The sequence below is a fragment of the Manis pentadactyla genome, chromosome 6, assembly GCF_030020395.1.
Source record: "Manis pentadactyla isolate mManPen7 chromosome 6, mManPen7.hap1, whole genome shotgun sequence".
Classification (NCBI taxonomy): domain Eukaryota; kingdom Metazoa; phylum Chordata; class Mammalia; order Pholidota; family Manidae; genus Manis; species Manis pentadactyla.
The window spans coordinates 97,190,461-97,215,398 of NC_080024.1; the positions used below are offsets into that span (position 1 = coordinate 97,190,461).

General features: G+C 36.9%; 1 protein-coding gene across 1 annotated transcript in view; it reads left to right on the plus strand.

Annotated features, from left to right (window-relative positions):
• CCDC178 (coiled-coil domain containing 178) overlaps positions 1 to 24,938 on the plus strand; it is a gene marked incomplete at its 5' end in the record, with an annotated part of 479,198 nt that overhangs the window by 165,149 nt on the left and 289,111 nt on the right. The window contains 5 exons of the mRNA XM_036885068.2: positions 6,385 to 6,447; positions 7,591 to 7,752; positions 9,282 to 9,395; positions 17,199 to 17,344; positions 20,953 to 21,122. Of these exons, the coding sequence (XP_036740963.2) occupies positions 6,385 to 6,447; positions 7,591 to 7,752; positions 9,282 to 9,395; positions 17,199 to 17,344; positions 20,953 to 21,122 (655 nt within the window). The remainder of the gene's footprint in view (positions 1 to 6,384; positions 6,448 to 7,590; positions 7,753 to 9,281; positions 9,396 to 17,198; positions 17,345 to 20,952; positions 21,123 to 24,938) is intronic.

The following is a 24,938-nucleotide window of genomic DNA, read 5'->3' on the forward strand; positions in this document are numbered from 1 at the left end:
CCTTTTTGTTCTATTGGTGGTGTCTTTGCTGTACAGAAGCTTTTCAGCTTGATGTAGTCTCACTTTTTCATTTTTGCTTTTGTTTCGCTTGCCCAGGGAGATATGTTCATGAAGAAGTTGCTCATGTTTATGTCCAAGAGATTTTTGCCTATGTTTTTTTCTAAGAGTTTTATGGTTTCATGACTTACATTCAGCTCTTTGATCCATTTGGAATTTACTTTTGTGTATGGGGTTAGACAGTGATCCAGTTTCATTCTCTTACATGTAGCTGTCCAACTTTGCCAGCACCATCTGTTGAAGAGACTGTCATTTCCCCATTGTATGTCCATGGCTCCTTTATAATATATTAATTGTCCATAGATGTTTGGGTTAATATCTGGGGTCTCTATTCTGTTCCACTGGTCTGTGGCTCTGTTCTTGTGCCAGTACCAAATTGTTTTGATTATTGTGGCTTTGCAGTAGAGCTTGAAGTTGAGGAGTGAGATTCCCCGCACTTTATTCTTCCTTCTCAGGATTGCTTTGGCTATTCAGGGTCTTTGGTGTTTCCATATGAATTTTTGAACTATTTATTCTTGTTCTTTGAAGAATGTTGTTGGTAATTTGATAGGGATTGCACCGAATCTGTATATTGCTTTGGGAAGGATGGCCATTTTGACAATATTAATTCTTTCTAGCCAGGAGCATAGGATGAGTTTCCATTTGTTAGCGTCCTCTTTAATTTCTCTTAAGAGTGTCTTATAGTTTTCAGGATATAAGTCTTTCACTTCCTTGGTAAGGTTTATTTCTAAGTATTTTATTCTTTCTGATGAAATTGTGAATGGAATTGTTTTCCTGATTTCTCATTCTATTAGTTCATTGTTAGTGTATAGGAAAGCCATGGATTTCTGTGTGTTAATTTTGTATCCTGCAAATTTGCTTATTCCGATATCAGTTTTAGAGGTTTTGGAGTGGAGTCTTTAGGGTTTTTTATATGCAATATCATGTCATCTGCAAATAGTGACAGTTTGACTTCTTCTTTGCCTAATTTCTTTGTTTTGTCTAATTGCCATGGCTAGGACCTCCAGTACTATGTTGAATAACAGTGGGGAGAGTGGGCATCCCTGTCTTGTTCCCAATTGCAGAGGAAAAGTTTCAGCTTTTCACTGTTCAGTATGATGTTGGCTGTGGGTTTATCATATATGGCCTTTATTATTTTGAGGTACCTGCCCTCTATACCCATTTTGTTGAGAGTTTTTATCATGAATGGATGTTGCATTTGTCAAATGCTTTTTCAGCATCTATGGAGATGATCATGTGGTTTTTGTCCTTCTTTTTTTTTATGTGGTGGATTTTCGGATGTTGTACCATCCTTGCATCCCTGGGATGAATCCTACTTGGTCGTGGTGTATGATCCTTTTGATGTATTTTTGAATTCGGTTTGCTAATATTTTGTTGAGTATTTTTGCATCTACGTTCATCAGGGATATTGGTCTGTAGTTTTCTTTTTTGGTGGAGTCTTTGCCTGGTTTTGGTATTAGGGTGATGTTGGCTTCATAGAATGAGTTTGGGAGTATTCTCTCCTCTTCTATTTTTTGGAAAACTTTAAGGAGAATGGGTATTATGTCTTCCCTGTATGTCTGATAAAATTCCGAGGTAAATCCATCTGGCTCGGAGGTTTTGTTCCTGGGTAGTTTTTTGATTACCGCTTCAATTTCTTTGCTGGTAATTGGTTTGTTGAGATTTTGTGTTTCTTCCTTGGTCAGTCTTGGAAGGTTGTATTTTTCTAGGAAGTTGTCCATTTCTTCTAGGTTTTCCAGCTCCTGAGCATATAGGTTTTCATAGTAGTCTCTAATAATTCTTTGTATTTCTGTTGGATCCATTGTGATGTTTCCTTTCTCATTTCTGATTCTGTTGATTTGTGTTGACTCTCTTTTTCTCTTAATAAGTCTGGCTAGAGGCTTATCTATTTTGTTTATTTTCTTGAAGAACCAGCTCTTGGTTTCATTGCTTTTTTTCTATTGTTTTATTCTTCTCAATTTTGTTTATTTCTTCTCTGATCTTTATTATGTCCACCTTCTACTGACTTTAGGCCTCATTTGTTCTTCTTTTTCCAATTTCGATAATTGTGACGTTAGAGTATTCATTTGGGTTTGTTCTTCCTTCTTTAAATATGCCTGGATTGCTATATACTTTCCTCTTAAAACTGCTTTCACTCCATCCCACAGAAGTTGGGGCTTTGTGTTGTTGTTGTCATTTATTTCCATATATTGCTGGATCTCCATTTTAATTTGGTCGTTGATCCATTGACTATTTAGAAGCGTGTTGTTAAGCCTCCATGTGTTTGTGAGCCTTTTTGCTTTCTTGGTACAATTTATTTCTAGTTTTATACCTTTGTGGTCTGAAAAGTTGGTTGGTAGAATTTCAATGTTTTTGAATTTACTGAGGCTCTTTTTGTGACCTAGTATGTGGTCTATTCTGGAGAATGTTCCATGTGCACTTGAGAAGAATGTGTATCCTGTTGCTTTTGGGTGTAGAGTTCTATAGATTTCTATTAGTACCATGTTTTCTAGTGTGTTTTTCAGTGCCTCTGTGTCCTTACTTATTTTCTGTCTGGTGGATCTGTCCTTTGGAGTGAGTGGTGTGTTGAAGTCTCCTAAAATGAATGCATTGCATTCTATTTCCTCCTTTAGTTCTGTTAGTATTTGTTTCACATATACTGGTGCTCCTGTGTTGGGTGCATATATATTCATAATGGTTATATCCTCTTGTTGGACTGAGCCCTTTATCATTACTTAATGTCCTTCTTTATCTCTTGTTACATTCTTTGTTTTGAAGTCTATTTTGTCTGATATTAGTACTGCAACACCTGCTTTTCTCTCCCTATTGTTTTCATGAAATATCTTTTTTCCGTCCTTTGACTTATACTCTGTGCATGTCTTTGGGATTGAGGTGAGTCTCTTGTAAGCAGCCTATAGATGGGTCTTGTTTTTTTATCCATTCAGTGACTCTATGTCTTTTGATTGGTGCATTTAGACCATTTACATTTAGGGTGATTATCGACAGGTATGTAGTTACTGCCATTTCAGGCTTTAGATTCGTGGTTACCAAAGGTTCCAGGTTACTTTCCTTACTATCTAAGAGTCTAACTTAATTCACTTAGTATGCTGTTACAAGCACAATCTAAAGGTTCTTTTCTATTTCTCCTCCTTTTTACTTCCTCCTTCATTCTTTATATATTAGGTATCAAATTCTGTACTTTTTGTCTACCTCTTGATTGACTTTGAGAATAGTTAATTTAATTTTGCATTTGCTTCGTAATTAGCTGTTCTACTTTCTTTACTGTGGTTTTATTACCTCTGGTGACAGCTACTCAACCTTAGGAACACCTCCATCTATAGCAGTCCCTCCAAAATAGACTGTAGAGATGGTTTGTGGGAGGTAAATTCTCTCAGCTTTTGCTTATCTGGAAATTTTTAATCCCTCCTTCAAATTTAAATGATAATCTTGCTGGATAAAGTAATCTTGGTTCCAGGCCCTTCTGCTTCATGGCATTAAGTACATCATGCCACTCCCTTCTGGCCTGTAAGGTTTCTGCTGAGACGTCTGATGTTAGCCTTATGGGCTTTCCTTTGTATGTGATCTTATTTCTGTCTCTGGAAGCTTTTAACAGTCTGTCCTTATCCTTGATCTTTCCCATTTTAATTACTATGTGTCTTGGTGTTGTCTTCCTTGGGTCCCTTCCGTTGGGAGATCTGTGGATCTCCATGGCCTGAGAGACTATCTCCTTCCCCAGATTGGGGAAGTGTTCAGCAACTACCTCCTCAAAGACACATCCTATCCTTTTCTCTCTCTCTTCTTCTTCTGGTATCCCTATAATGTGAATATTTTTCCATTTGGATTGGTCACACAGTTCTCTCAATATTCTTTCATTCTTAGAGATCCTTTTTCCTCTATGTGCCTCAGTTCTTTTCATTCCTCTTCTCTAGTTTCTATTTCATTTATTGTCTCCTCCACCATATCCAACCTGCTTTTAATACCCTCCATTGTGCTCTTCAATGATTGGATCTCCGACCTGAATTCATTCCTGAGTTCTTGGATGTCTTTCTGTACCTCCATTAGAATGTTGATGATTTTTATTTTGAACTCCCTTTCAGGAAGAGTCATGAGGTCCATATCATTTAAATCTTTCTCGGGAGTTGTATTAACAATTTTACTCTGGACAAGGTTCCTTTGGGGTTTCATGTTTGTATATGTCGCCTTCTAGTGTCCAGAAGCTCTATTACTGGAGCTGCTCAGCCCCTGAAGCAATGTCAGGGATCGCAGGGGAGCGGTACTGGTTCCTGGGGAGAGGAAAGAGCTGTTCCCCGCCTCCCAGCTGCTGTGCCTGTCTCCACTGCCTGAGCCAGTGGGCCGGTCACACAGGTATAAGTTTTTGTCCCAGAGCAGCCGGATATGGATCCCTGCTTTCCACAAGCGGCCGGAATCCCCGTCTCCCCAGGAACTCTGCCTGTATTAACTTTGCAACCCGGTAGTCATGCGAGTCTCATAAAAGCACCATGAAATGTAGGTTTGTGCTCCCAGAGCAGATCTCCGGAGCTAGGCATTCAGCAGTCCCAATCCTTCCACTCCCTCCCTGCTCCATTTCTCTTCCTCCCACCAGTGAGCTGGGGTGGGGGAAGGCCTCGGGTCCCGCAGAGCCACAGCTCTGGTACGTAACCCCTTTCAGTGAGGTCTGCTCTTTTCTCCAGGTGTGTGCAGTCTGACACCATCCTCTTTCCTGTTGCTCTCTCTGGATTAGTTGCACCAACTATATTTTCTAATTGTATCCAGTTTTAGGAGGAAGCCTCTATCTCTCCTCTCACACCGCCATCTTTCCACAAGTTCTTTTTGTACAACATTATTTTGTCTAAGTTCAGGGACTTGAATTCATTTAAATAATGGCTTTCTCTCTTACCAGTTGACAATTAAAAAAACAAAAACTTTGCAAGGTGAATGAAATAGTTTTAAGGAAACTAATCAGTCCATATTGCAGACAGAATGACTTTTCCAAAACATACAACTTGCTTAACATCCTTCACTAGTTTTCTTATTGTGCCCTAAAAATCCTACATTATGTCATAGTCTGTCCTTTCAACTTCATGTCTTAACATTTCCCATTTCATTTCCTTGGCGTATCACACACACACATACACACACACACACACACACACACACACACACACACACACACGCACACACACACACCTGCCTTTCACTTAGTTTCAGACAAAGGTCAAATTTAATAGTCTTTGGAATACGATATATTTTTCTTCATCTGGAGAGGCATTTTTAATTTGCTTCCCTTTTTATTAAATATTTGACATACTGATAAAACCACTATATCTGTTATTATATTAGAAGAGGCAACTGATTTATTTTATCAAAGTGTGTCATCATCTAAATTGGTGTTAGGTGTGGGTACATCCTCAGGCAAAGGGACACCATGGAGCTGCTGTTTCCGTTCTGTCCTCTCTGTGTCCTTTCTTGGACTTACTCCTTTTCTGCAGGAGAACAGTTTTGATGGTTTGCTAAACCAAGAGAAGGAAGAGTCGTAGGAGGGGCTTATCAATGTGTTTCTTTGTTCTGTCTCTGGACTCTGGCCTGTGATGAGAGCCCTTAAGGCAGGATGTTAGAGATGTCTCCGGACCTCTGCTGCTCCTCTTTGCCAGGTGCTCTCTCATTTGCATATGATGTGCAGCCTGAATCAAACTCAACTCCTCTCTCAAGTCTGTAATTCTGAAGCAGAAGGAACTTTTTGAGCTATCTTCCAAATCTGGTTGTGTGATAATGTAAAGTACAACTGTGAAGAGTTTAAGACTTTTTATCCAAAGAACAGATTTTTCCACATATTATTTTTCCCACTAACTTTCAAAGGATGATATCTTTTTTTCTAAAAAAAGAAAGAAATTAGGGGCAAGAAAAAGAATTGCTCTAGCCAAATGGAGGAACTGATCACATTTTGCAAATCATACTTGAACTATAGATTCTTGAATTGTATCATATCTTGTTTTCCAAGTTTAATGTGCTTGTTCTGGAGAGTAATATTAAAACAAACTGATAATTAAAAAAGAAAAAAGAAATTGAAGACTGTCTAATTATTCCTTTTTGATTATTTTGATATTTTAGTTCAGGCTTATAAGGTACAAACCAAATTGAACTAAAATTCTGTATTCTGTATCTTGATCTTGTATCACTAACAGTCTCAGGTAACACTAGGTTTTTATAAAACAATTTATAATACTCAGTTTGTAATAAATGTGTTATTCTTTATTATAAGTAAAATGTATCTTGTGTTTACCATTGTCTTTATATATTCTGATATGTTCTAAATAAAGCCTCTTTTAAAAATTATTTGATACTATACAGGGTAGAGAAGAATTCTTGAAAAGACTAACTCAAGGTGAAGTGGCTAATGGAACAGTGATTCAGGTAATCCTAATTTGGTTTCAATATTTATTCTTCCTTTAATTTGCATTTTACTTAGCATTTTAAATTTGCCTGTAATGAGGCATCTTTCCACTACTTGGTCTGCAAGCCAGCAGTTTTCTCTCCTTAGCTCATGACAATTGCCCTCTGTGTGTGACTAGCAGTGTCTGATCACGCATAAAGAGACTGACCTCCCATACAGCATATCTCATTTTGTGGCTTAATGGGGATTTCTGCCAGTCTAGTAAAAGGGCAGTGGGGTCTTACTCCTAAGCATCTGTTCAGTTTGCTTTGTGATGATGTTATGTTTTCTTTACTTTTAGTGTCTTTCAATTGAATTTCTTTATATAACACTAAAAGAAAAATATGCTATTATATTTCTATAAAAAGATTTTGAAACTAAAGCATTATAGCTAGCAAAACTCAACTTTAATTTTTCTTTATCTTTATCTATCATTTGCACATCCTTTGGAACCCAGGTTGGGTGTTTTGATCCCTGGCATGTTTCTAGAATGCCTCCCTTCAGAAATAGAAGTATTTGAAATTATTATTATAATGAAAATTAAATCAAGAGGCAAAACAGTCCAGAACACTATTAATTTTAAAAAAATTATCTGAGATTATCAGCACCTTTGGTCTTCTTTGAAGCAAACACAATTCTGTGGTTTCTTTTATTAAGAATTTGACATTATTAAACATAAAAGCAGTGTGTCTCTGATTCTATATGCTTGAGAAACTCATCTTTCCTAACTTATTTTTCTATGTATACCCACTAATTCTGTCATCTTTCAGCCTCTTTTGCTTAATGTTTTGGGGTTAACTTCTTGCTCATTGGTGTTATTTGGCCTCACATTGCATGAATTACTTTCATTTCAGTATTTGTTGATAGTACCTTCCCTAATCTTACTATTCTCCAATACTTAAGAATGTTTGATTTTTATTGCCTATTGCATTTTTCATTTTTTGTCTCTTAATAACTGTGTGCTCTTTAAACATGCTGTATTCATAGCTACTGCTTTTTCTGGTGGCATTTATTTTTTGATTTTCAAATAACTTCAAATATTACTGCCTGACAGCAGGATAGAGACTTAACAAATGATTAGGTAATTAATACCTGAGTGAAATACTTAAAATCTTTGCTGGCAGAAAAGACTGCTTTCCATTCAAGAAGGCCAGGTGCTTGAGAAGCAGGAGTTTACTGAAAGGAGAACAAAATATGCCTTAGAACTGGCAGACATGGAGGGATCTCTGCTTCAGCTGGAGAATGATGCCACGAGGCTCAGAGCTGCCCACCAAGAGCATTGGGATGTAAGTATTTACAACTAATCCACAGCCAGTGTGCAGGGATATTTAGGTAGAACATGTATGTGATTTTTACATTATTACTTGGAAAATTACGATTTCACATAGGAAGACATAAAAGCATGGACAGAAAAAGTAACTATTTCATGGCCACACACACAGTCTGTCTCAGAGCACACTTAGGAAAAGCAGTTCTCAAATAAGATGAGCAGTGATATACCTCATGCAATCTCTTATTATGGTAAGTTTAATTAAAAGTTTTCACTGCTTGTTAACAAAATGCTAACACTCTGTTTACTCAAATATAAAATATAATGCATCTTGACATTTTCATGATAAATTTTTGGTGCATGTAGAAGACATTAAGACAGCTAGGATGAAAAATAAGGCAAATGTCGATAAAATATTTTCAAAACAACAAGTTTATGGCAGTAACTGATATTACTAGCCCTTCCCAAAGAAAAATTTAGTTGAAAAATATATATGCATCATGTCATTAGTCCTTCAGAGAAGAACAGGGTGTGGTGAGAGCTATGCATTCTTGTCCCTCTCTGCAGGGAGGACATTCATAGATTGATTCACTGGAGCCATTTTGACGACATGCTTTTTTATTTCTTTGTGAATAATGATGTAACTTTATATTATATTTATATTAGTCTTTTATATTTATATTAAATTATATTAGTCTTCAGTAATTTTCAAGATTATTTATAAAACTTTGTGATTTGTGAAGTGTTCCTATTATGAAAATTTATATTGATCTTCAAAGCTTCCCTATTAAACAGGCAAGACAGAGTTAATCTGTATCATAGATTTGAGAAAACTTGTGCCTAAATGCATGAAGCAACTTGTGCAAGGTCATGAAACAGACACAACAAACTCTGAGTACACTCCTGTGCTTCAGCCTAGTGAAGGCTTATCCCACAGCTCATGTAGTGGGGATAGAACCCATCCTAACACCTACTGAGATAAATTATTTTAATAATGGCTCCTCCTTACATTAATGATGAAAATTTATTAATTGCACCAGAAGTCTTAGTATAATCATCTGAGTATGATAATAAATCCCAAAAAAGATTAATGACTTATTTGCCTTATTTTATAATAGCCATTGTTTATATCTTCTTGCAGTTTTGTTTTTATTATATTTTAATAGTTTATAAGAACTATTAATTTAGAATAAATTTAGAAAAAGTAAACTTTTATACACTTCCTGTAGTGATTACTATTTGCAGTTTTAGTTTTGATTAAAATATTTTAAATATCATGATGAAAATTTATACTTTCTATTTGAGTCTCTTAGTTTTTAATTACTTAGCTAAAATTGATTGGATGTTGTTTTTCTTTGGTAACTGAAATTGAATATTTGGATTGTGGTATCATACTGTATTTTTGTAGTTCATGTGTGGTGGTTTTTCCCTATATACCAAATTAAAAATTCTTATTGTTCAAATAGTCACTTGGGAACTATTTGGTCCAAATTGGGATAATTAGATTATAAATACTGTACATCTTGATTTCTAAATGTCTTCTAGTCATTAAATAATATAATTGAGAGGAGAGAATATGTTAAAAGAAATCTGGAAAAAACAAAGAAAAAATTGCAAAGAAAGGGAAAGAAAACACATGTTGCACTAATGCAATCTGAGGTAAGAAATTTAATATTAAAAATAATTTTGAATTTACAACCTCTCTATGTCAATGCAAAGTATTCAAGCAAATTTAATTTGAATTAAAATGAATTTCTCATTTTTAACTGGTTTCATTAAAATGATTCTGTATGTGCGCACACACACCATTCTTGCTTCATTTTCTCTCTCATACAGTGTCTTTCCACTGCTCTAGTGTGTCTACCCATTACCTTTCCTACAAAATAGATCTAGGGATTTGTAGAGTGCTAGATGGTTCCACGGAGCCACACATGAGAACAACGCCAAGATGGAACATTTGTTAGCATCTGATATCAAAATTTTACCCTCAAACTGTATGTAGGCAGCATGAACAAATGGCTGTTCCAAATCAGAAGTGCGTACTCTGTGGAAGTCCTCACATCCAGTGCTCTATCTTTAGGGATGTGGGAAGGGGAGTAGCACCAATAGGATCTGTTGGTGGGCAGCATGTAGGATGTGAGAAAGAGGTATAGTCATATTTTTTGAAAATGTTTTATTAAGGAATCATTGATATACAATCTTATGAAGGTTTCACATGAGCAATTTCTGGTTACTACATTCACCCATATTCAAGTCCCCACCATATACCCGTTGCAGTCACTGCCCATCAGCGTAATAAGATGCTACAGAGTCACTACTTGTCTTGACTGTGCTATACTGCCTTCGCCATGACTTCCCTACATTATGTGTGCTAATCATAATGCTCCTTAATCCCCTTCTCCCTCCCTCCCAACCCACCTTCCCCCACCCCTCCTGTTTGGTAACCACTAGTCCCTTCTTGGAGTCTGTGAGTCTGCTGCTGTTTTGTTCCTTCAGTTTTGCTTTGTTGTTATAGTCCACAAAGGAGGGAAATCATTTGATACTTGTCTTTGCCTGGCTTATTTCACTGAGCATAATATGTTGTTGCAAATGGTAGGATTTGTTTTCTTTTTATAGCTGAGTAGTACTCCACTGTGTATATGTACCACAGCTTCTTTATCCATTCATCTGCTGAGGGACACTTAGGTTGCTTCCATGTTTTGGCTATTGTAAGTAGTGCAGCAGTAACCATAGGGGTACATATGTCTTTTTGAATCAGGGATCTTGTTTTCTTCAGGTAAATTCTGAGGAGTGGAATTCCTGGGTCAAATGGTATTTCTATTTTTAGTTTTTTGAGGAACCTCCATACTGCTTTCCAGAGTAGTTGAACTAGCTTACATTCCCACCAGCAGTGTAGGACGGTTCCCCTTTCTCCACATCCTCACCAGCATTTGTTGTTCTAGTCTTTTCTATGTTGGCCATCCTAACTGGTGTGAGGTGATATCTCATTGTGGTTTTATTTTGCATTTCTCTGATAATTAGCGATGTGGAGCATCTTTTCATGTGCCGGTTGGCCATCTGAATTTCTTTTTTGGAGAAGTGTCTCTTCATATCTTCCACCCATTTTTTTAGTCAGGTTATTTGAATTTTGGGTGTTGAGGCATGTGAGCTCTTTATATATGTTGGATGTTAACCCCTTATTGGATATAACATTTTTAAATATATTCTCCCATACTGTAGCATGCCTTTTTGTTCTACTGATAGTGTCCTTTGCTATATAGAAACTTGATAGTTTGATGTAGTCCCATTTGTTCATTTTTGCTTTTGTTTCCCTTGCCTGAGATGCATTCAGAAAAAGTTCCTCATGTTTATATTCAAGAGATTTTTGCCTGTGTTTTCTTCTAAGAGTTTTATGGCTTCATGACTTACATTCAGATCTTTGATCCATTTTGAGTTTACTTTTGTGTATGGAGTTAGACAATAATGTAGTTTCATTCTCTTACATGTAGCTGTCCAGTTTGCCAACACCAGTTGTTGAAGAGGCTGTTGTTTCCCCATTGTATATCCTTGGCTTCTTTATTGTATATTAGTTGGCCATAATGTGTGGGTTCATATCTGGGCTCTCAAGTCTGTTCCATTGTTCTATGGATCTCTTCTTGTGCCAGTACCAAATTGCTTTGATTACTGTGGCTTTGTAATAGAGCTTGAAGTTGGGGAGCATAATCCCCCAGCTTTGTTCTTCCTTCTCATGATAGCTTTGGCTATTTGGGTTCTTTTGAGGTTCCATATGAATTTTACAACTATTTTCTCTATTTCATTGAAGAATGCCATTAGTATTTTGATAGGGATTACATTGAACCTGTAGATTGCTTTAGGCAGGATGGCCATTTTGACAATATTAATTCTTCCTGTGAGCACAGGATGTATTTCCATTTATTGTTTCTTCTTTAATTTCTCCCCTGAGTGTCTTGTAGTGTTCAAGGTATAGGTCTCTCACTTCCTTGGTTAGGTTTATTCCTAGGTATTTTATTCTTTTTGATGCAATTGTGAATAGAATTATTTTCCTGATTTCTCTTTCTGCTAGTTCATTGTTAGTGTATAGGAATGCAACAGATATCTGTGTATTAATTTTGTATCTTGCATCTTTGCTGAATTCAGATATTAGTTTTAGTAGTTTTGGAGTGGATTCTTTAGGGTATTTTATGTACAGTATCATGTCATCTGCAAACAGTGACAGTTTCACTTCTTCCTTACCAATCTTAATGCCTTTTATTTCTTTGTGTTGTCTGGTTGCCATGGCTAGGACCTCCAGTACTATGTTGAATAAAATTGGTGTCTTGTTCCCGATCTTAGAGGAAAAGCTTTCAGCTTTTCACTGTTAAGTATGATGTTGGCTGTGGGTTTGTCATATATGGCCTTTATTATGTTAAGGTATTTGCCCTCTATACCCATTTTGTTGAGCGTTTTTATCAAGAATGGATGTTGAATTTTGTTGAATGCTTTTCAGCAACTATTGAGATGATCATGTGATTTTTGTCCTTTTTGTTGATGTGGTGGATGATGTTAATGGATTTTCGAATATGTAGCATCTTTACATCCCTGGAATAAATCCCATTTGATTGTAGTGGATGATCTATGGGATGTATTTTTGAATTTGGTTTGCTAATGTTTTATTGAGTATTTCTGCATCTATGTTCATCAAGGATATTGGTCTATAATTTTCTTTTTCTTGGTGTCTGCCTGGTTTTGGTATTAGAATGATGATCCATAGTCATATTTTAAGAAGTTTGTCTGTATCAGGCCACAAAAGAAATATAAAAACCTTTACCAAGGTAAATAACAGTATTTACCATAATAGATACCACTATTTTGTATGCTCTCTATATGCCATCAGTTGCTCCAGTGCTCAGGTATATTAATTCCATCTACAGGATAACTCGGTGAAGAGTGCACTGCTGCATCCATTCTGCTGTTGGAGCATCTGGTGCCTTGATTTGTAATTAACTTGTTCAGTTTCTGTAGCTCATTGGTGGTGGGCTTGAGATTCACTGTACGTATGTGACACTGGCCCTAGAATTTGTGCTCTTAGTTATTGTAATATAATGGCGAAATCAGACAGTTGCTTTTATTGATTACAGTGAAATACAGTAGACTCCCTTTTCTGTGGGGGATACATTCCAAAACCCCCAGCGGATGTCAGAAACTACAGAGAATACCAAACCCTATATATGCTATATTTTTTCCTATACATATATATATACCTATTTTTAAAGTTTAATTTATAAAAAGGCACAGTAAGAGATGAACAGTAATAACTAATGATAAACTAGAACAGTTATAACAATACATTATTTAGAAAGTTATGTGAATATGGCCTGTCTCTCTCAAACTCCTTTTATTGTGCTCACTCTTCTCCTTGTGATGATGTGAGATGAGAAAATGCCCACATGATGTGATCAGTAAGGTGAATGATGTGGGTGCTGTGACATAGTGTTAAGGCCACCACTGACCCTCTGACTATGTGTCAGAAGGCAGACCATCGACGTCGCCCTGCAGCTGCCTGCAGGTAACTGAAACCATGGAAAGGAAATCCACAAGTGTGTGGGCACAGAGTGGCTACTGTAAAGTCAGAATTCAGGAACAAAAAATAGAGCAAAAAGAAAAAAATTCATGTAGACTACTGGAAATATTCATTAAATCGCATTTTCATTATTAATTTGCTTTTGTGTTAAGGAACATTTGGAAATACAAATTAGCACTTATTTTAAATGACTGATGAGAAACTATACAGCAAAATTTATGGAGTGGTCCAAGATAATTCTTTGGCATTATCAAAAAATTATTTTGGTTAAGAAAAACCAAAGTTATTTGGCGTATCTACTAAAAGCAAAAAAGAGAAAATAATGAACAGCCATGGGAAAAATTTATAAAAAAGATACACTATATATAATAATGAATAAAAGAATGCTATTTTGCATAGCAGTTTGTTTTATAAAATACAAATGATGAAAATTGGGTGAAGAGAAAAACACACAAGCGTAGATCAATAATTATAGAATAATTTAATTTGTCTAGACTCTACCCCTAATGGCAATAGTAAGTCCACATATTTTACAGGCCTCCCTTCAGAGACCAAGTAAGAGCATAAGAAGCATGGAAAGCTTATGATTCATTGTATAATAATATAGCTCTTATGAAACCATAACTGAAAAATACTATAAAAAAAAGACATCTATAAATCACTTATGAACATAGAGGGCAAAACCTTAAGTACATTAACAAATTCAATTTTACATGTGTTGAAAAGAATATGTTATGCAAAATAAGATTCCTTTGAAGAATGTGATGACTGAACATAAGCAAATATACTAATATAATTTACTATATTTACAAAAGTGAAAGACAGCCTAAAATATTTGATATACTCTGTAGCCACTAATAATTTTTAAAAAGATTCTTAACTATGTAGAAATAGAATGAAAGCATCCTTACCTAGATAATGTGTGCTGTAGTGTGTCTACCAGTATTTTCCAGCAAACATTATACTTAATTATAAAACATTACAAGTATTTCCATTGAAATCAGAAACACAGTGTTCAGGCTAGCTCTTACCACTCAGCACATTACTGTATTGGTAACAAATTACTTGTAACACATGTCACAAAAGATTAACTTATTTTTCAGTACTGCAGTGGAAAGCTTATATCCACATCTGAATATTAGTTTCAAAAATATTAACTAAAAATTGCCATAGGTGGTATATCTAACATATATGAACAAATTCCAGTGAAAACTATGACTGAATATTTTGTGTGTGCTCAATATTATAGTAGGTCCTAGGGGTTGGAGTGTAGAGAAGAAGAGTTAATTTTGTTTTCCAAATTAGTTTGTCTTTCCAGTTACTAGTCAGCATCTTAAATATATTAAGAAACATTGTTGGAAGTTGCTGGAGTTGGGGAACTTGGTTCACTCAAGAAGCACATCATGTAGTCGGGGACCAGACATGGGAATGGCACTAATACATCGTGGGCCGAGTTAGGGCGGCAGTGTCACGGGGCAGCAGAGGTCATGGAGGTGGAAGCCCAGTGCCCTGAGGAGATCGAGGAGGGTTTTTAAGAGGACATGCTGTCTAAAAAGTGAGAGTTACTAAGGGGAGTAAATGGAGGTTCAATATTTGCTTTGCTGTGATGTTGTAGAAGGTAAAAGCCTGAAGGAACAGTCAGCACTGGAAGTTCCCAGCAAACGATTTTTGCTGTGACGGTGCTGGTGGTGATGCACTTGTCAACGTGGTCAAGAAGCGAGGTTATACGGCGTTTGAGAGACAGACTGCATGTGCCATGCAAAGGGATCATGGGGAGATGCTGTGTGTCTGTGGGACTGCAGGGGGTGGGGTGTGGTGGGAGAGCAGGGTCGTGTTCTGAGTGAAAGGGGGTGGGGCACCTGTGTAACGGGCTCCTGAACCCCATTCTAAACAAGCTCACAAACTCCTGTATTCTCAGTCCTCATTCATAGCATTTACTAAGTACTCATTATACTGATTAGTGTACAAACCATACTATAAACACCATTTCTGTCTGCTGAGAACTTAAGTTCTAAGACAAATAACTATATTTTAATGTGCATAAGCACTTTAGTCATGGGCCAAGCTAAACAGTGTTACTGAGTTTTTACTATTTTAACTCCAATTGAAATCTTAGGTATAGAATCTGAACTTACTATATTTAGGCAGCATAAAAATATATTTATTAAATCTTAAATAAAAATTAAAAATATAATGAAATTAGTAATTTAGAATATGAATATAATTTTAATTCCCTAATATTTTTTAAATGTCTGCTTTGAAAATTTTTGAGATAAAGAAATAATGAAAAATGTTGTGGGGTAAAACATTAGTTAACTTGAGTTCATATTTCCAGACCCTTATGGGTCTGGACACTGAAGTACCTTTTGGTGAAAAGGCTCCAAATTGCTGAAACCTGTGTCATCCAGGCTGGGAAAAATAAAATAAGCCAAAGAATGGAGCTGGACTGTAAAGGTGGTGCTTATACCTCTATTTCCATTTGTTTGCGTGACACTTCAGCATTTATCAAAGACTTCCACGTGGCTCTGAGGTGCACAAGCTTTTGCTCTCTCAGGATGTGCAGATCTGTACTCTTGACAAACATGTGGCATCTAACAGTTGTTTCTCTCCAGATTCAGCTCACTATGGGGAAGTGTCTTAATACTTTTGATGCCATGGAAGGGGAAGTGCCTAGCCTCATGGAGGGCACCTGTTAAAGTGCCCAAGTACACCTTGCTCCTCCCTGCAGGAAGCACACTTGTTTCCTTTAGTGTAGAATCCTCATGCATCATTTCAGCATTGCTGATTGGCTGGTGTGGTCTAAGTTGTTGACCCCTTTGCTTCTGATGTCTTCTCATTTCCTGTGAGAATCCTCATGCAGAATTAGGATGTGAATTTTGGAATCTAAGAGTCAAGTTTAGTGATAAAGAACATGCTATACCTGGAGTCGCCCATCCTCTCTACTCCTTCCTACTTACTTTAATCCATCCTTGTAATTCTCCACTTTTTTTATGTTGACTTTTCTCCCAGAAATAACATAATATCCTAGTTGACCCATGCAAGAATCCCAGCTAGCTGTATTTCAGTGACATTCTGGTATTTAAAAGAAAAAATAAAACCTTATTCATGACTAGAAAAATTCCAGAACTTCCAGAGAAAAGGAAAGAAACCCAGGAGGACATGAACATCCTAGCACAGTACTTGGTGTTCAAAATCTTTGACAAAACAGCTGATCTTCATAGGAAAATAAATATAAAAGATTAGCCATTGTTCTTGAAATCTGTGAGTAGAGAAGTTAGAAGGCACGTGGGGAAAATGGAGAACAGGAGTGAAGGGAGCAATTGCACGGTCTGAAGGCAGTTGCAGGGCAACGCTACCAAGCACCGGCAGGCTTCATTTCAGTAGGCCAGTCGCACCGCCAGTGAGTTGGTCAGCGTACCTGTGAGCAGTCGCGAAAGGGTTGCACAAAAATGGGTGCAAAACCAAGTCTCAAATATGGATTTTCACAGGCCAGCCTTGGGAACTTGTGCTGGCATTAAATATCGACTTCTTTTTTGAAAGATCACAGTAATATATACCCTTGTGCACCTTTGGTGTACACATTGGAAAATAAGTGACCACATGCTTGCAGTTTAAAAAGACATGCCTTTAAGGCGAGTGTGTGTATCTGTGGGATTGTGGGCGAGATAGTGTTGGGAGAAAGGGAAAGATGGGGTGAAAACAGTATTATCCCATCTTTTAGAAAGTCTCATCAGACATAGCAATGAGGAAGAGGACATAAACCTAAGTTGTTGTTTATATTGATAAGAGGTTACTATTTGCTTTTAAGTGTTCACACAGCCAAATGTAATTGTGTACCTAAATTACAAGGATTTGAAAATCCCAGTATTTAAAATAAAACATCCCTGAATTGTTTTCTCCAGGCAAAATGCTCAATAATTTTTAAAGAATTAGAGGATACTAAAAGTAAAACAATTACTTACCATACAAAAATAAATCAATTGAATAAGGATTTGGAAGAACAACAAAAGGAAAAGAAAATGTTTGATCAGATACTTGAAAATTTAAAGTAAGTAGTTATATTTTTTCAAAATATTAAGTGTTTAGTATATTATTTATAAAAGAGGTAAGACCAAATTTCCATATTTAAAATTCTTAAAGTGATCCATATTTTCTACCAGAATTTGATGTGGAATATACATGTGATATTTGGTAATTTTGGTTTAAAAACATAATCATAAATTGCTTTCATTTTTCATTGCTCCCCTGGGTTTTATTCTTATTTGAATAACTGGGAGAGTTTCTCCTTCTCAAAATATAAGGACTTTTATTCCATGTGACATTAATAATCTTTTCCACTAATTTCAGTATTTCTCACTTACATGACATGGTTAATAATATGATTTTTTACCCAAACATTTTTGACAACAGTTTTGAGGTAATAGTTTAGAAACATATATTCTATACAACTTCATGTAATTTATTCACATTTATTGTCTCCAAAAAGTCTTTTATCCAGTCCCCCCTTAGTTTGGGGCATACTTGACAAGGCCTAGTGAGGCCTTTGGCTCGGAGAACAATTCTGCTCCCAGACCCTTGAGTGCAGCTGTGGACCTGCACTTAGAACTCACATACTCCTCCTTTATGCCTTCGGCTCTTATTTCTTGTTCTGTGAAACTCTGAGGGGAGGGCTTGGGTGCTCTTGGAGGGACATGCATTGGTCATATTTAGGAACTTGAGTTCAATTTAAATATAGAAGGCTAATATACCATTAGCAAAATCATAACATTTGAGGAAAAAAGTGTCAGAAAAACAGAAATGTACTCTGATATCATGAACCTTAATAGGATCAAGTCAAGGCCCAACAAGGATTGGCTTAGTTCTTCCCATAGGATCAAAACTTATTTTCAGAATAATCATGTAGCTTTCTGTGAAAACGACTAAGTCATACTCAGTGTACCGTGTAAGAAAGCAAGGGAACATGTTGTTTATGTTGAAAGATATTTATCCACAGTGTTTAATATTTGTAAGAATATTTTGGAGCTCAAAGATATGAGCCTAAAATTACATAATTTACACTAAACTTAGAATTAATTCAGTAATTTACAAAATTTTTTTCTTCAGCATTTTTACCATGTTGGTCCTAACATTTTCTTCCATCCTGTGGCTAGATTACATTGCCTTTGAAATGGGAGTGCTCACCGTGTGTCAGTGAGTCAGTTCCCTCTCTGCACTTGACAAAACTCTGCCTTTTCTCAGGAAAAGGAGAAAAAGAATAGCTAACACTGTGGTATTGTTTATAAATCTGTTAAATAACAGTGATGAGGGGGTAATGTCAAGCAATGTTTAAAGCTACCATTGATTAACTTCTTAATGTGCCAGGGACTTTGCATTCAGCTCTGTACCTTATCTCATCCAGGTCTCACAGAAATTCTTAAATTATGTAATAGTATTCCTATGTGAATCTCAGGGAAGCAGAAACTCAGGGAATTAAATGACTGTCATAAGATCGCCCCGCTCACCAGTGTTAGAGCTAGCTCCAGCTCAGGTCCATCCTGTTCCAAAGTGTTGGCTCTTTCACCTGTGCACTTGACCCCCGTGGTTAGCATTGGGAGGGAAGATTACTGCAGGTTAATTGTATTAGGAATAATCTGGTACTTTTAGTAGGTGACCATATCGAGCGAGTCATTTTTATTGAGGACCATTGTGTGCCCAGTGCCAGGCACCAAGGAGGGTGAGCGGGGAAGCATACCTTCAAGTGGCTGGAGATCTTTTTAGAGAGGCAAACCTTGCATATGCAAAACAATCAAAATATGGTGATTAAAGTAACAGCAATGAAAGCCATCCTTGGCTCTCATTTCGTTTCCTAATTAGGAAGTGAAAGTACTCAAACTCAGACCCATAGGAGTTCAGAGTTTGTTCTTTTTATCACTATGAGAAAGAAAACACTATTTTCATGCATAGATATACAAATAAGCATATATAGTCTATATAATGTGTATGTATAATTAATAAAATGCTGTATTGAATATAATCCAGTCTCAAAGTAATTAGCGTAGAGAACAAAGTATATGTGGTCAAGACACAGTGATGTTTGCTGGGAGCCATTGCGAGAGTATTTGCTTTTCATCACACTCCCTCCTCCCTGTGTGAATTTCATTGGTTCTCTGTGTCCCACAAGGTCAGTATTAGTGAATACTTCACAGGACATCATGTAACAATTTTGGGTGTTGTTGGTATGAATGATGAAGTATAATAAATGGGCAAGACAGATGAAAGAATCTTACTTTATTTAGAACGGAGGTGTACATCAAAAAAATGTGAACACAGAGTCATGTTTTCACATTTACTCTAACAGCCATAATGGAAAAAGAGAAAAGAAAATGAGTCCTTAATACTGAGCTGCTGATCACACAGGGCAAGACAGCACTGGATTTGAGTTTTGTTCTGTCATTTACTAATGAGCCTGCACAGCTAAGTGTGCTGAAGCCTTGGGGCTTCTCTAGTTGATACAGGAGTTACGCTTTCCTAGGCTGGTTATTGTGTTACATGAGGTGCTGTGCTCATAGCACTTGAACATTTTAGCACCTCCAGAACTTTAGTCCTGCTGCCTTTATAGCTAACTGTGCAAATGATGTAGCTTTTTATGCCAGTAGAGATTGAAAACAAGTATGAGTAACATCAGACTTTGGTGAGCTTTTATTTTTACTGCTGTTTATTCTGGATTCTGGGTTTCTGATCAACTTTGGCAAGTATTTCTAAAACAATTTATTTTTTGTAGTATTTTAACCACATTTTGATGCTTTTTCTGCTAATGTTGTTCTATATGTAACTACAGCTCACCATAAAAATTATTTTACTTCTGTGTCAAGGTATACTTAATTGCAAATGACAGAATACACACAGACATGCATGTGCTGTACAAACACAGACACACATTCACATACCAGCTTAAATAGTAGGGAAACATGTCATCTTATATAACAAGAGGCCCACAGAGTAAGGTTGCATGGTAAGCTTGTAGGATAAGCTTGTAAGATAAGTTGCAAGGTAAGCTTATAGGGTAAGATTGTAGGGTAAGCTTGTAGGATAAGCTTGTAGAATAAGCTTCTGGGTAAATTTATAAGGTAAGCTGCAGAGTAAGCTTGTAGGGTAAGCTGCAGGTTGATTGATCCAGCTCAACTCTAGGTATTCACTGTTCTGTCTGCTGTGACTGTTGTTCGCACACTTGAAAACATGACTCCTTGTTCACCTTTAGTGGATGTGAGCCTCTTATACATGGAATTAGCTCCTTGCCTTTCAATGTATTGGGCTATCTTAATATATATGCTCTTTCTTGGATAACTAGCTACATGCTGGTTGGTTTACTCTAAACATGATGTATCCTTGGAGTAATATGTTGCATGAAGGAGGGGGTTCTTTGGAATGATGACAGAACAGAGGCATGCCAGGTAGGTAACCAAGGGAATTCACCAAATTTCCCCAGAGATTTTCTTCCACCTGGATCATTTAGATGTTACTGCATGGAGGTAGGTCTACAGAAGGGACTAGGGAATTTTTCCAAATCCCATTACTTGTAAGATATTTCATTATTGGTTCTTTTAAAATGTATCATAAATGTATTTTACAAAATGAAACATGAATTGATTAGTGGCATATACAATTCTTTCTTCACAGGGAACAATTTTTAACTATGAGATATAAAAAAGAACACATACAAGCTGTGTTTGATCATCTCACAAGTGAGAAAAAAGTCTGTGAAGAGAGAATCTATGAGGAAGATCAGAGATACAGAACACTCATTACCATGAGGCAAAAAACTCTGGCAGATGTTAAAGTGAGTATTGGTTTCGCATTTTTAGAATGAAGGACATAGAGCAATAAATTAGCAGCTACTTAGAGGTACTCATTGTCATCCTGAAATAGCAAAGATGTTTAGATTTTGAAAAGTAAATCTAACACACAAAAAATGTAACCTTTCATTTTTTCTTCTAGGTAATTATACTCATTCAGCATACTCTGCTTTTCAGTGCATTTTATGTACACTCTCATTTTATCACGGTACAGATCTTCCTCAACTTACAATGGGGTTACTTTCAGAAAAGTCCATTATAAATTGAAAATACCATTAAGTCGAAATGCATCTGAAACACTAACCTACGAACATTACAGTTCAGCCTAGCCTATCTTGAACATGCGCCAAACACTTAACATTAGCCTACAGTTGACCAAAATCATCTACACAGAGCTTATTTGACAACAAACTGTTGGTTATCTCAGGTTATTTATTGAATACTGTACTGAAAGTGAAAATAGACAAGTGGTCGTATGGATATGGAGTGACTGTAAGTGGTAAGGGCATTTGTTGCTTATGCTCACGACTGTGTGACTGGCTGGGGGCTGTGGCTCCCTGCTGCCTCACCAGAGAGAATGACTGCACTGCATGTGGCGAGCCCAGGAAAAGGCTAAAATTCCAGCTTGAAGGACAGTTTCTGCTGAATGTGTGTCGCTTTCACAGCCTCCTGAAGTCAGAAACTCGTAAGTTGAACCGTTTTAAATCAGGGACTGTCTGTCCTTTATTTTATTTTGAAGTCTACTGATATTAAAATGTAGGTTATATTTATTACAGAGCCATTTTTATCTTTTTAATGGGAAATGTGAAAATAATTACATTTTCTCTGAATAAACATAATTTGAATGTTGGCCAACCACTTTTTTGAAAAATAAGAATATGCTCTTTTCATTTAGAAAAATTTTGCATGTGTTTTAATTGCTCTGTAAACTTACTAGTTACAAACAGGAAAGTCATATGATAAAATATATCTTTTTAAATCTGAAGTTTTAAAGATTATAAAGCCAGACATATTTAATTTTTATGTAGAATATTATTAAATGATATATATTTAGTTAAGTGACTCCTCTTCCATTTTTCATGTGTAACAGCTTTTGTTACATTTAATTGCATAATTAATACTATGGGTTTTTTTCAATATAATTTTGAATATTATTTCTAAGAGACACAATGAGAAATTAGTTATAAAAAATAAAGAATTCTGTATTTTATTAAAACTATTTCCTGCAAAATTTTAAAAATTATATGTAATATAACCTACTTTTATCAGCTATTTTTGATCATGATGTTCATATAAAAGTCAATTATGATATATTCAATTACTTTTTCCTTTTAACATTTTAAAATACATTGCTAGTACATTTAAAAAGATTATTTAGAACAACTAATACATTGAATGAACAATTATGTCATTGAGTGAACATACCACTTTGAATGCCCTTACTGTGAAACCTCCTCTAAGAAAATTAATGAAAAGACTATGCTTCTATTAATAATAATGCTAAGTAACATTCTAACATTTTAAATATAGCTGTTACATAGGAAAAGGTGTGGGTTTTGGCCTAAAAATATGAAAATAACTGGTGCCATCTAGTGGCAGTACATGAGGCCTTCTTGCAGAGGAGTTCCTGGAACTGATAGCTGAATCTCAGTTATGTGATGTATGTATGGATAGACTGAGGCAGCTTAGACTCAAGTGCCTTCCTTAAAACAAGAGGCTTCAGTTATTTCATGACTTAACCATTTTGTACCTCATATTTTATCACAGTAGTAGAATTAGTTGCTTGAATTCAACCACATTTTCCAATCATAGTTGTGCTGAGAGCACAGTGGGATCTCAATAATCATTTCTTCACTGGCATTTCAGCACTTTAATGGAAGAGTAATAATTAGTGAAATGGCAAAATAGGGCCAGCAGGAGAGACACAAAGAAAAAATTCTATTTAACTAGCCCCTCAGTAATTGAGATTTCTATTTCTGTTGATCCCAAAGCCTGTCCCATTCTGAAGTGGATCTACCCCTGGCCGCTTGGACATGTCATATGGTCTCATTTTATTTCTCTGAGCACCAATCCCTGTCTGAACTTTGTTTTCGTCATTCATTCTTTGTTGTTGTCTACCTACATCCTGCCATATTAATGTATCCTTTATGAGATCGGGGTCTTCTGACACGTTCTTCTAAAAGTTCAGAACTTTGCCTGGCACAAGTCAGGCACTCAGTAAATACTCACTGAATGGATGGATGGATGGATGGATGGATGAACATACTTTTTTGATAATTTTGTGGTGCTCATGCATGATGATGACTAAAAGCAGGAAGATTTCAGAGCTACTCTCCAGCTTTCCACACCACACAGCCTGGCATGTTAGGAAATACTCACACTACGTGTAGAAGCTGAGCCTGTCTCTCATCCTCTCTCTCCTTGCTAATACAGGAGAAGCTTGTCATCCAGTCTATTCCCTCTGGGTAAAAATGGTTAAATTGCCTGTTGTGTTCTAGTAATTAAAGATTCTGCCAAGTAATAATCCCTCTCAGATAACCTTGAATTTATGTGAAATACTCTCTCATCAACTCTTGGATAGCTCTTTGTTATGCGTTAACCTTATGTGACCTGAAGCCTAGTTTGTACATGCAGAGTTTAGAAATTGATATATCTCATCATTAGTGACACTGTTTATGTGTGATTATGGTCAGTTACTGGTGTTAAAAGAGATCAGAGGTTTAAAGATGGTGGTATGAGAGGTGAGACAGAAACCTCCTCCTTAACCACATATAATATGAAAATATAGCAAATACATCTAATCCTGAAAGAGCAACAATAATGAAGGTTGCAGAAGACTCCCTACACCTGGGAAAAACAGCAGACCTCATGGGAGAGGGTAAAGTACAAAGCTGTGATCCAGAGGGACCCGAGATCTTCCCCCACCCCAACTTACTGGAGGGAAGAAGAGAAACAGAGTGGGGAGGGTCTGGAAGGCAAGGACTGCTGAACACCCAGCCCTGGAGACCTGCTCTGGCAGCACGAACCTGCATTACATGGTGCTCTGGAGATTAGTGGGGCTGGAAAGCTAAAACAGGCATAAGAGTACTTGGAGAGACAGACATTCCAGCCACTTGTGGAAAACACGTATCCAAAACCTGGGACAAAATAAAGGTAGGCAGTCTGAGAGACTTCCTAACAGTGAGAGGGCTGCTAAAGGGGCAAGGATTGCACAGAGCTTGCTGCTCAGCAGAAAAGACAGGTGGACACAACTGTCTGGGTGCACTCTGCCCAGCAGGTTGGGAACATTGAGGAGCTTCAGGTGCTCCATCCTCCTGGCTGGCAACACAGCTATGAGGACCCCCACTGCTATATGCAGCCATGCCTTCCTCCTGGCCGGCACCAATTCACAAATGGGCTGCCACCACCATTGAGCCAGGCCAGTCAGAGGATGGCCCTGCCTATGGCAGCTACATGTGCAAAGCATAGAGGCTTCTTCCTGCATGTTTGACCCACTGGCCCCAGCAGTGGAGGCAGACACTGCAACCAGGAAGCAGGAAAGAACTCTTTCCTCTCTACAGGCACCAGGGCTGCTTGCCTGCGACCCCCAACATCGCTCCAGGGGCTGAGCAGCTCCAGAGAGTAGAGGTTCTGGGTACTAGAGGGTGCCACCTACAAATATGAAACATCAAAAGAACCTGGTTCAAATCAAAATCCAACAAACACCATAAAGAGGGCCAAGTGAAACTGAACTCATCAATCTTCCTGAAAGAGATTTCAAAATAAAAATCATAAACATGCTCATGGAGCTACATAAAAATATTCAAGAAC